We start from the raw sequence: 12,339 nt of genomic DNA, 5'->3' as shown, positions 1-12,339 counted from the left end.
GCTCTCCCCTTTGTGCAAAGTTTTTCTGGGTCATTAATGTCCCGAACGTTGCCCTGACCCCAAGAGGATGCACACCTCTTGTGCATCCTGTTCCTGCTCTTCAGCCTGCTTACAACAGTCAGTCTTTCAGACAGGCTGGCAGGAAATAGGAAATGAATTTGGTTTGACATTGTGTTTTACAACTAGCTATGAATATATATTGCATGGGTTTGCCCTGTATGCGGATGTGTTCAAGGCTGTCCTTATGTGCAGATATCCCTATAATAGGCCCAGTCTTAATGAAATTATTCAAGGGGAGTTGTGGGGTAGAATTGAGAAGTGGTGCTATCCCTTTGACACAATGGGATCATAGATACATCATGGTCGTTAGCATAGACATTAGCCTCCTAGTTCAGAAGAGAAGCCAATTGTCAGTCGGGTGAAGCCTCTCCCTCGTTGTTTCTGACACTCTTATCTATGCCCCCGCTCACAGAGGTCCAGACAAGCTGGCATCTGTAGCATTGTATGTTGTGTGTAAAGTGGCAGGGGTTGGCAAGTAGCATCAGGCCAAAGCGTGCTGTCCTGCAGAGGATTGGGGTGTGTCTAAAGCCTTCAGTCCTGACATGCTTGGTGTCCTGGCTGTGGATAAGCCCCAGGCTGTGCTAAGGCTAATGCTAAAGGCGGAGCAGGCAGCCATTAAGACTATAAGTCCTCTGGAGTGGAGCTGAAGAGGCTGCCTGCTGCTTTTCAAAATCCCCCCAGGAGCATGTTCTCACTTTCTGTCTTTTACATCTCTCTCATCTTTTCCAGGCTCTCTTCCTCCCTCTGCACCCTCACTTTCACTTGTCTTGTGAATATCTGTTCAGCTGATGATTTATCCCTTAACTTTTCCATTTTTCTCTCATCCTGTCTTCTTTAAGAAAAAAATCTCATCCCTCTCTATGTTCGCCTTTTTTTTTTTTTTTTGCTTTTATTCATTTCTCTTGTGTGTGGCTCTTTCTCCCTGTCTCTTGCCCACTTTTTCTCCCTTTAAAGTGGAGGCATTATATTGTGGCCTAGTAGAAAGCTTGTCAGCTCAGTGGTCATTAAGTAATCATTAGACTATTAAAAAAAAAAAAAAAAGAAGCCAAAGTCTTAGGCAGAGACCCAGCAGCACCTCTGGCGTTCACACTTCATTTACTGTATGCCTCATTAAAATTAATGTATCTACAGGTTAGTCTGTTGAATATTCATGCAAGCATCAGGTGATTAGAGAGACTGGCATAAATGACTGTAGGGCAAAGAGGTTATGACTGATCAATACAAAGACTGTGATGAAGGCACACGACGAGAGGGTTGAATCAGATTTTTTTTTTAACCTGAAACTCAATGTATTAAAAGACTTCACCTAAAGCGGCGACAGCACAAAACACACACGCAAGAAGAAAAAAAAAAGGAAAATGAACTGCAATTTTCTCCCTTGACAAAGAAAAAAGGATAACTTTTTTTCTTTGATTTACCATCTCTAGCTGTATTCTCCTCTTCTGAGCGCTCGGCCGGGCAGTTTTGTAGATCCTTTGAAGTTATCCTAAAATTTTGTTATGAGCGTGTGCTTGTGTGAGCTGTGGTTGGTATGCTCTGATGTGCCACAGTAGCATCCTTAGCTGTACACTTCTCCTCCCCCTGGACTCAAACTTGTTTTCATCTGCTATGCTTCATAAACAACAATTGTGCAGTGCTGCTTTTGGGATTTGCAGTGCACTTTGCTATCCCCCCCCCCCCCCCCCCCCCTTTTTTTTTTTTTTTTGCATCAAAACTGGGCTGTTGTTTGTAGCCTTTATGTACTTGCCTCCACTGATGACTAAATGGAATAAAGACAGTTTTGTCTCAACTCTGCACTTTCCTGTAGCTATTAAACCAGACAATATCCGCACACATGGAGAAGGGATGAGATGAGGGTTCAGTGAGCCAATTAGTGTGACTCCACTGTGTGGATTTGTGTGTACTGTAATGACTGTACATGCCCAGCAAACTGCTGAAACACAGTATTTCCAGTAGAGCCGAGACAATTGTGGACTGAGCCGTGCTCTGTCTCTCATTACATCTCCATTTCATCAAGTAAAATTCATTTCAGGCTTTCTGTGGAGCAAAAATCAGACTTTTTGATTAAACGTTATTCAGTCCTGGATGCTGATGTAAGGTTTAACTGAGTTGTGTGTTTTTTGTTTTTGTTTTTTTATTTGAGGATGAGCTCACTGACATTCTTAAATATATCCTGGCCACCCTTGTTGATCATGAAGAAAGCGTTGCCCTGGAAACGGCAGGTGAACAGTGCAAGATGCTGTCAACGTTAATGCTCAAGGTTAAATGAAAAATTGTTATGTTTATTCCGTGAGTTTAAAGAAGAGAATTCAAGTGTTACTACATAAAGAATTCCGTGCGTTGCTGTTCACACCCGACTAACAACTTGACTGGCACGTGAACTAATGCGGAGCAGTGAGAACAAGTGTTTCCAATTACGGATTTGTCTTACTTCGTGGATGAACCCTTGAGGCTTATTAAAGAAACGCTGTAGCCAAAAACGTGTGATGACAGTTAAAAAAGGTATCGACAGCCTTGCTGACACACAAGAATGCAGAACTACTCTTGCTGTTTAGGGAATGCACATAGATGATAAGCATCCTTGTTAACAATCAACGCTTGAACTGCCTCCCTGTGCTGGTTTTCTTCCCACAACATAATGAATCTTCCCCCATCAGTGCTGCACATAAAAAAAGCACTGCACACTGTACGCACATCATCCTGAATTTTTAGCTCGTCTGCTGCTTGCGTCAGCACATGCACTCTTGGTAGGAATGGCTATAGTGTAGCTGACAGAAGGAACTTCGCTCTCTGTGGGAATGGACACGTGTCAGGATTTGACAGGCTGATCTGTGAAGTCGCTTTCACAGCATGAGGATTCTGCAGGGAGCGGAGACTTTTAAGATGTTTTGGCATATGAAAAGATGCATTTTCTTTCCTTTAATTTTTCTTTCTGCTTCTGTGCTCATTGTTCTCAGATTTTCTTTTTCTTCTACTTCTTTTTCTTTTTGTTTTTTTTGTCCCTTCAGTGTATGCTTGACTGAGCAATAATAACTTGTAATAGCTCATGATGCTACTTAATAGCTCTCAAATAATTAGCCTATTTTAGATTTTTAAACGGCATATCTGTAAACACTGATGTACGAAAAAAGGCTTTCAGCCCCCAGTTTTTCTCCTGGCTGCCGATTCAAACTTCAGAATGGAAATGGCAGAGAATCGCTTTGTCCTGTGCCAATCCAATCCTGCATGGTTCCACTTCAGGAGGTTCGGAAGTAATTCTCCTGAAAAAAAAAGAAAAAGAAAAAAGGATTGCCAGGATTCCACAGGGCTCTACCGCAATTCCGGATAGGGACATTGTCGGGCTTCCTCCCAAGTCTAGTGGGTACAGAGGTAAAGGGGCAATGATGATGACTAATTTAAGATGCTAGCTTTACTCTTACGCAACATGGTGGTCTCACAATGTCTTGTAGACAGGCGTCTTTTGAATGCAGCTAAACACACGCATACTGAATGTACGCGGCAGCTTTGAAATATTACAAACGGCTCTCATTTTAGCATGCGTGCCAATCTGTGGATAAGGATGAGCCTCTCTAGGCAGATGGCTATGACCCTAGGCAGTCAATCATTCAGTCAGTCATAGCAAAGCCTAGCGTGAGCTAGAAGGGTGCATGAATTTGGGGATACAGAAGGTTGTTTTACAAAGGAGAAACATAAAAAGGAATTGGGAAGCTTTAAAAGGAGGTCAGATATAGTTCAAGTTATCAAACAGGAAACAAAATGTACATGACAACTCATTAACATCGAATTAATACAAATGCACTGCATATTGCACATCATATCTGTTTTTATTTACAGTTTTGGGGTTTTTTTTACAGATATGCCTGACTCTCAAAGCATCAATACCCAAATTTTCCTTTGAAAATAAATTTTTCAATAAAATCTTTCTTTTAACTTTGGGGGGAAATGTCAAACTGTGCTTCCATCTCAAAATATAAAAACGGTTCGGAAATGGTCGGATGGAGGACAAGTGGAAAAAGAATATGGCTGTCATCCAGCATTTTATGCCAGCTTTAGGTACTCGACAGTTTTTGATGTTCAGTGGAGCAGATGCATTGCAGCATTGCCAAAACTGTAGGTTTGAGATCTATGGTGCTATTTGTGATCTCAAGTATATGATATCTAAGTATCAATTTTGGGGGTTTTTTGTGTCTGTTTAATCTTTATGTTATTAATTACAATAAAAACTGCATCTATAGATGCATTACAACAGGCAGTTTTTTAAAACTGCTGTTTTAATCCATCCAGAAATCACCCATGTCCTTTAGATAATGCTAGCTGATACCTCAAAATGTGTTTTACACTCATTCTGGTGTGAAGAAAGATGGCATTTCCTCAAGATGCATGTCTATAGCTGCTCACATGTATGGAATCTGTTTCCCTGCACACGAGTTCTACCAGTCAAATTGTTGTTGTGCAGGCAAGATGGTTAAAACTAGTTATAGAGGTGGTGTGCCAATTCCACTGGGAAAAACCGCTAAAAAATAAACTATAAATGCAAAACTATGCAGACCTGTTTGGCTTAATGTATGAATATTTGATTGCTTGTAAGTACCCCTGTTGTTATGATTGTTGAAGACAGATCTTCACTGCATTATAACAAGTATTTTCACGTCTCATGTAAATTACAGAAGCTCTTACATCATGAAAAAATGTGCTTTTCACGACAGGAACGGAGAATTATGAGGTGCAGGTGGACATAAGATGTATGAAAACACACAATTTCTGTCCTTGTGTTTTCATACATTCTATGACAAGGATGTTTATGTCTACACGCATTTTTGTGGTTTTCTACATACTTTGCTCAACTAATCCCTCTCCCCCCAGGCATTTGACAGTGGGACTCTGGTTGCGGTCACACCTGATGTACCTGCAACTAATCCTATCGCACAACCAATGTCACTGTAACCAATCCTGTCACAGCACTCAGGGCAGCCTCAGTTCCTTCCTGACATCCCAGTCACACCTCGCTGTCGTCTCCTTCCTCTCCTATCTGCTCTCTTCCCTCCTTGCTTGACTTTATAAATGGATTCCTACTTCGTTTACTTTCTGGCAGACTGACAAGACGCCCCCCCCCCCCCCCCCCCCCCCCCAACTGCTTTTGTCTTATATCTTACTTAATAACGTAGCCCTACTTTGCAATCCACCCCACTACCATTCACCCTTGTCTCTTCTCCTGTTCTGCATCTTATCATACATTTTTACTTTGATACCAGCAGACCTCCCATCCCTGCAGCTTTGGTTTTCTTGACATTTCCCTCTCCTTCCTGTTCCCTTCTTTCTCTCTTTCTTCATCAACCGCTGCACCCACCCACACATCACTATCTTTTCCTCCCCTGGTGCCACCAGAAATAAACCTAGCAACATGTCGTCTGTCACAAAACAGAAATTGCATTGTGTACCTGTCACCAGCGCTCACATTTTCCTATACCCATAGAAATGACTGTCTGCTCCTTTTCCTTTTCTCCCTTTTCCCCCATCTCCCTTCATTCCTTGCAGAGAGTAAGCTGAGAGTGCAAAAGAACAACCAGTCTCAGGTGTACCTGGAAGACAGCCGTGTCAGGATCAATTGCTCCATCACCTCCCAGACCAACCAGGACTCCCAGCATACCGTGATGTGGTACGTGAGACGAGCGACCGGGTCGGAGGCTGACGAGCTGCTGCTGAGGATCGAACGCTCCGGGGCCTTCGAATATGGCGCCTACGCAGATGAGGAGAGACTGAGACGGCGTGTGCAGGCTGAGAGGTTGTCACCCCGTCTGTATGTGCTGACGCTGAACAGGGCTGAAAGCAGCGATTCTGGCACGTACTACTGCTTGGTGGAGGAGTGGCTGAGTGACCCAGATGGAGTCTGGTATCGACTCTCCCGGGATTCCTCGGGGTTCACGCAGGTTCTGGTCAGAAAACCAGGTGAGCAAGCAGTGCTTTTCCCTTTAACCAAATCCATGTTTATTCCCACTGCAGCGAGGTAGCAGCTGCCACTTAAGCCCTACATTTTGTGATCCTTTAAACCACTTAACCATTGTTAACTCAATCCTTCCTCCAACTTGCTTTCCTCCCTCTATGACATGCTATGTCTCACTCCAATGACCTTACACCTGCCCCAGCCAGAGCTCAGGTGGAAAAAGATGGATTGAAGTCATGCCAGCTGATGGAAAACCCTAATCCTCTTGTCCAGAATTCAAAAACTTGAGCTTAAAGCTATGATGTTCCAACTGCCACCTACACTCTGACATCCCACCTCATTACAGTTATTTTAGGAACTCTCCCACTTGTATCTTTTTCCTCTCCCTAACTTGACTAACTTCCTCTCCCTTTTCTCATTTACCTAAACCCTCCTACTCTTCATATACAAAGAGATTCTTTGTCTAACCCCATAAATGCCAATAATAACTGAACAGTCCTGCTGAAGGTGACTTTTCAGGCACTTGGGGAGCAGTATTCATCTGCCAGGTGTGCTGTTTACAATGCAGAATTTATATCATTGATCAGGCATCTGTCCAACTAGAATGTGAGGATGAAAACACCTGGTGATTAGCCCGTAGAGTAAGAAGTGCTTACAGTACTATGTTTTTAAGTTGAATCTGGTCTACCAGTGCATAGCTGAAGCACTCAGCTACTCACGCAAATGAAAATATTTTGAAATATGCGCATCGTATACAAGGCTTGTTTTGGGGAGACTAACTCGTCCCTTTCATGCTTCAGAGAGTTAACACAATATATGTGGAAACTCATCATGCAACATGGACTGTAACTTTTATTATTCATGACCCTATAGATTTCAACTTTTATGGACATGTAAACATCTTCATAAGCTAAATATAAAATGTGGTATAAACTTCGTAGATGTTCATTAAGGTGTTAAAACATTCACCCAGGAAGTCATCCAAAAATCTGCCTGTCGAGAAAAAAGATGAGGGGAGACGTGTGCCAGAACTCTCCTTTTTTTCCCCCTGCTTTCCTGCTGTGCTTTCTGCTTCTCATTATACTTTAACAAGGAGACCGTTCCAAACTGTGTGTGAGATGAGTCCAGGCATGCCAAGTCTGTACTGTCATTTTTTTTAAAACTGCAGTGGAACTGGGTCATAGTATCACCCCTGAAGGACTGTAGTATAACCGCACACCAGACACAGTAGCCTTGGGGTAGGATCCAACCCTGCTGGGAAGCTGAAAGACTAGTGATAGCTCTGGGCAGCGCTCTGAGATTTATTTATTTTTTCCTTTTTGTTTGTGCATTTGGGAAGTTTAGTGTCCCATTTTCAGAATCATTTGCTGTTTTGTAGTATTAATTTCTTTGGACTTGTTCAAATTAGAGCAATGACTGGCATTTATTTTGATTCATTTAAAAAGAACATCTCTTCATGATTTTATCAGTAAAACACTGAAATACAGCTACCGAATGCCAAACTGACAGCAAAGAAAAAAGAAAATCATCATCACAGAAGCGTTTTTTGTATGGGGAAATAATAATATAATATTAATATGCTGCTATTCTGAAGATCTTCAGAATAGCAGCATGGTAACCTACTAATTAACTGATTTGTTTGTTTTGTATTTGAACTTGAACTAAGCTGAAATTATTAGAAATTTCTTGGAGAGCTTCAGGGTCTTCAATTTCTGTTTATTTTCCGGACCCCTGCAGAGGTTCGCTTGCAGGTTGAAGAACTGGAGTCAAACATGACTGTGGAAGAGTCCGGTCCAATCCGACTAGGCTGCAGCATTCCCTCACAGTCATCCCGAAACTCCCGCTTCTCCGTGTCCTGGTATGTAGAGCGCCCTAAAAACGACAACAATGAGGATCAGCCAGGGGAAGAAGAAGGAGACCGGGAGTGCGTGTTCTCCATTGGACATGATGCCGTTTTTGGAAATGGAAACTGCAGCCCCATAGAGGAACCCGGGCCAAATTCTCGCTTGCAGTTTGAGAGGATGGCCTCTGATCAGTACAGCCTGACCATTCAAGGGGCCCGGCCAACAGACGGGGGCCGATACTACTGCCACGTTGAAGAGTGGCTGCTCAACCCCCGCAACGTATGGTACCGCCTGGCCACCAACAATTCTGGGTACACTATTGTCAATGTATTACAACAAGGTAAGCTCGTAAAAGACAGAATCTTTTGATCTGTCGTGACACTGAAGATTGCATAAAGCTATACTTTTATCAATGGCTGCCTTCTAACAGCATACTGGTAATTTATTACCAATTAGCTACTGCTTATTTGGAAATCTAGGCTTATCGTATGTATTGTCACACTGTGCAGTCCTAATATCTCCTAATATGTGTTTTGGTGCAGGCAAACGGAAACTAATAATAAGCAAGTTATGCAGCTCTTAGTTACTTTTTTTTTCTCGTAATTTCTATCTTGTGGGATCTGGCTTCCTCAGTTGCAATTAACAAGTAAAAATGAGAGCCAGACATGGCCGCTTACTGTTTAGCACTGAAGCGGAGTCATTTACAGTGTCAAAAGCTGTGCTGGTATTTAAAGCAGTAAAATAAATCAAATTACAAGGCTCAATAAATAAGAGAAGATGATTTAGAAGTGCAAAAAGTGCAAGCTGTAAGAGACCTGCACTCTGTATTTATCAGTACTCAGCTATGTTTATTATTAACCCTCTGAAGTCTGACTCACATTGTCCTGTTCGTTGGTTCCCCTGGTTTCATTGTGTAAAAATGCTTGCGTAATCTCATTTCTAACGAGTACAATCTGGTTATATACATCTTTTATTCAGTAAATTCTAGCCTATTCAAATGTGCTGCAGTGACGCCAGGTGAACTTCTAAAAGTTTATGACTACAGACAGAAAAGAGAAAAACTCTGAACGTTCTCTATTTACAGTCATTAAGGTCATTTTGTTTTTCTCCATTACAGAGGGCCACATCATTTTCCTTACTTCCAGATATATACACGCTGATCAAAAAGGCACTGAGCTTATCTAGGAAAAATCTAAGTTCCTTCTGTTTTTGCCAAAACTTGGTAAAACTATTTTTAAAAGCCGGAAATCCTGTTAATTATTGTTTTACACAAATTCTGAGAGGTGTAGTTTTCAATTTCTTTTCCCCCCCACTTATTCTCACATAACCACATATTCATTCATGTGACATCATAGCAGCTTACATATGCTGATACAGCAGCTTCTCAGGTGGAAGAAAGAAATATAATATGTATGTATATATATCAGTAAATGGTGATATTTTGACACATAAATGAGAAACTTTTGAAAGAATAAAACAACTAACGTGTTTATTTTCTGCCAACAGTGTCCACCGTCCAGTCAGTGGTGTGCTCCAATAGCTCCCTCTTCTACTTTGTCTTTTTTTATCCCTTCCCCATTTTTGGCATCCTCCTCATCGCCCTGCTGCTAGTCCGCTACAAGAGCCGCAACAACAGCAAGAGCCAAGAAGGCAAGAACGGTGCTCCCTTACTGTGGATTAAAGAACCTCACCTCAGTTACTCTCCCACCTGCCTGGACCCGCCAGCTCTCAGCCTGCACCCCGGCTCGGTCGACTAAGCAAGGGTCCTGCCCGACTGCCTCGCTTAAATCGTGGATTTAGCCTACACTATGCCAGGGAGCAGATCTGGACTCCACCTTCAGACCTTACTGTCGTTCACTGCTGTGTTGAATTAGTCAATCAGTTGATCAGTTTGAAAATTCACACCCTGGTGGCTGTCTGTTTTATGTTAAAAAAGTGTGTGTGTGTGTGTGTGTGTGGATGAGGTTGTGTCTAGTGTGTAAGCACAATTAACTGTGCACGTGCAAAGTATGGGAAAGGAAGTATCATGAGGCTCTCTCATTTTCTTTTTGTTTTGTCTTTTTTTTGTGAATCTTAATTTCTTAGTTGCATCTTTATTACTCTGAATATTCGTCTATTTTTCAAAAGAGTGCGGGGAGGGAAAAAAACTGTGCACATGAGATCACGGGCCAATTTAGGAAGAACATTTAAGAGAAGGAACTCTATAATCAACTCTGGCATTAAGAGTATGCCAAAAAAAAAGTCTCAGCACTGATCCAGGAGCAGCTACAGCCTTGCCCACTATGCTGGTTGCCATAGTGATGCTTTGCGCCCACTGACTTCGTAGCTGCCGACTTGGTTGCCAGGCTGCATAGAGACAAAGGCTAGGACACACAAGTCTGTGTCCTAAGTGAGGATGTGTGTATGTGTGTTGGCCCACCTGCCTTCACAATGAGTTTAGCTTGGCAGACAGAAACAGGTCCTGGTGTGCCACTTAAACACTGCCAGACACTCTGGCCTTAGTGGGAGACTGTCCCACTCTTCTTCTCCCAGAAAAGAAACTGCAAGCGAAAGAGTGGGAGATGGGGAAATTATGGAAAATAAATGAACAGCTCCCTCCTGCTGAGGATATATGTACTTTAACACAAGTGATTTTTTCTCAGTGCCAAGTCCTCCTTATTTCCTCAACAGCTACTCGTTGAAATTTTAAAGAGGGTGGGGGGGGGGGGGGGGGGGGGGTTCAAAGGCAGATTGTAAATACGTCTTCTTACCTCCTGCTGTGGATTTATGGGACTTGTTGGCAAAAACAAAAGAAAAAAATGTACTTATGTTGAATCAGTTGAGTTGTCCTGGTTGAATTTCCACATTCTTGATTGAAATTGAATTCTTGCACATTTCTTTGAATTCCCCCGTACGACCACGAAGTCCTACATCTTTAAAAGATATCAGATGCATATTTTTTTTAAGGGATTTGTATAGCGCCACACTGAAGATTAAAAATGTGTAGATGTATCATAAACCACTAAACACATTATCTGCACATCAGAAGACCAGTTTATGATGACAAATGTTTGACTTTTGTGATTATTCTAAGGTTGTTGTTTTTTTTTCTATTTATTGTTTTATACTGTTTTGCATAGCTTTGTAAGATTTTCTTTTTTGCTTTGAATTTCAAAAAAGAAAAAAACTGCTTCTGCTTGTGTTGCCAGGCAACTGCACCAAGCACATATGTCAATAGCCTGTGTGTTGACAATGTGGTAGAAGTAGAAATGCTAGATTTGTCCTGCGCATTTCATACCAGGTTGTCAAGTTCGGTCAGTGTCAAAACACTGTATATCTATAACTATAATGAAATTTACTGTGGCTTTAAATATACAATAGTTGACCAGGCAAGTCACAAAAATAGATTCACGTAAATGCTTATTCAATTTTTTTTTTTTTTTTTTGCTTGAGTCGCATTTATTTAGTGAAGTGTGATGTAACACCTTAGGTAGGATGTTTGGTCAAAGACAGCGGAACTGTTTAACATGTCTTCTAATCAAGGATTCTGGCTGAAGGCATCCGCTTCAGCTCCCCTGACGCAAGGGAGAAGGGTTGAAAACCTCTGTTGCCTTCTCTGGAGTGCCAGGGGAGGTGTGAAATCCTCTATCCAATGTGGGCCTAACCCCCATTCACTGCCAGACTGGACATGAGAACTCTTGAGAAACGTGACATTATTGTCGTCTCAGTCGTGTCAACGTGTATATTGCATGACAATATTGCAGGAGGAAATTTGATGTTTTGTAAACTTCGAACTCTGTGAATTGTGTTCGTGTGACAGAGCCCAGCCCAGCCCCTCCCCCGCCCCCGCCCCACCCCAAACTTCCTGACCCAAGAGTGAATACGAAGCCCCGGCCCCAGTCATCATTTACGATATCTGACTGCCAATTCTACATGCCCTTTGAGCCTGTGAAATAGATCATTTCAAGAATGGGTGTTGTGGAGACTGTGTTTGATATTTATTGCTCCTATTCGTCTTTTTAATGCTTTGCTTTTATGCAGCATTTCATTAAACATATTTATGTCAAGAAAAAAAACAACAAAAAAGAAGCTACAAGTATGTTTCCTATACTGTGACACGAGCTACACAGCTTCCTAGTTTTTTTTTTATTTTCTCCAAATGATCCTTTTCAAGTAGACAATACCATTTTAATCTGAGTGAGGCTGGGAGTTAGAAATGTGATGCATGTGCAGCAAATACAGCTACAACTAACCTGATCAGTGTCATAACAGAACCTGGAGCATCAACTAGCCGTCCATCTGTTATTATGCATATGCCAACATGATTGGATAAACACATTTTTGCGGATCATATCCTATCCCGGGTCAGGTGCAAGGTGCTCGGGGGAGAAAAAAAGTGCCACACAGTGGAAATGAGACAAGTAGTACCAGCTCAAAGGCCAGCAATACAATGAGGCAACATTTTGATTTTTGAAACTAAGCAAATTCTACATGCATAAAACTGGCCTGTTTTGT

At 41.9% G+C, this 12,339-nt stretch overlaps 1 protein-coding gene across 1 annotated transcript in view; it reads left to right on the top strand.

Annotated features, from left to right (window-relative positions):
* The window catches only part of igsf3 (immunoglobulin superfamily, member 3), a 74,286-nt gene extending 64,400 nt beyond the window's left edge, over positions 1-9,886 (top strand). Inside the window, exons 8-10 of the mRNA XM_085249106.1 lie at positions 5,596-6,006; positions 7,739-8,185; positions 9,352-9,886. Coding sequence (XP_085105232.1) covers positions 5,596-6,006; positions 7,739-8,185; positions 9,352-9,602 — 1,109 coding nt within the window. The 3' untranslated portion in view covers positions 9,603-9,886. The remainder of the gene's footprint in view (positions 1-5,595; positions 6,007-7,738; positions 8,186-9,351) is intronic.
* Positions 9,887-12,339: the final 2,453 nt, after the last annotated feature.

Source organism: Mchenga conophoros, linkage group LG16 (assembly GCF_057382185.1).
Source record: "Mchenga conophoros isolate Kocher_MC1m ecotype Shallow Benthic linkage group LG16, M_conophoros_male_GT1.1, whole genome shotgun sequence".
Lineage (NCBI taxonomy): Eukaryota > Metazoa > Chordata > Actinopteri > Cichliformes > Cichlidae > Mchenga > Mchenga conophoros.
This window is presented reverse-complemented; position numbering and strand designations above follow the sequence as displayed.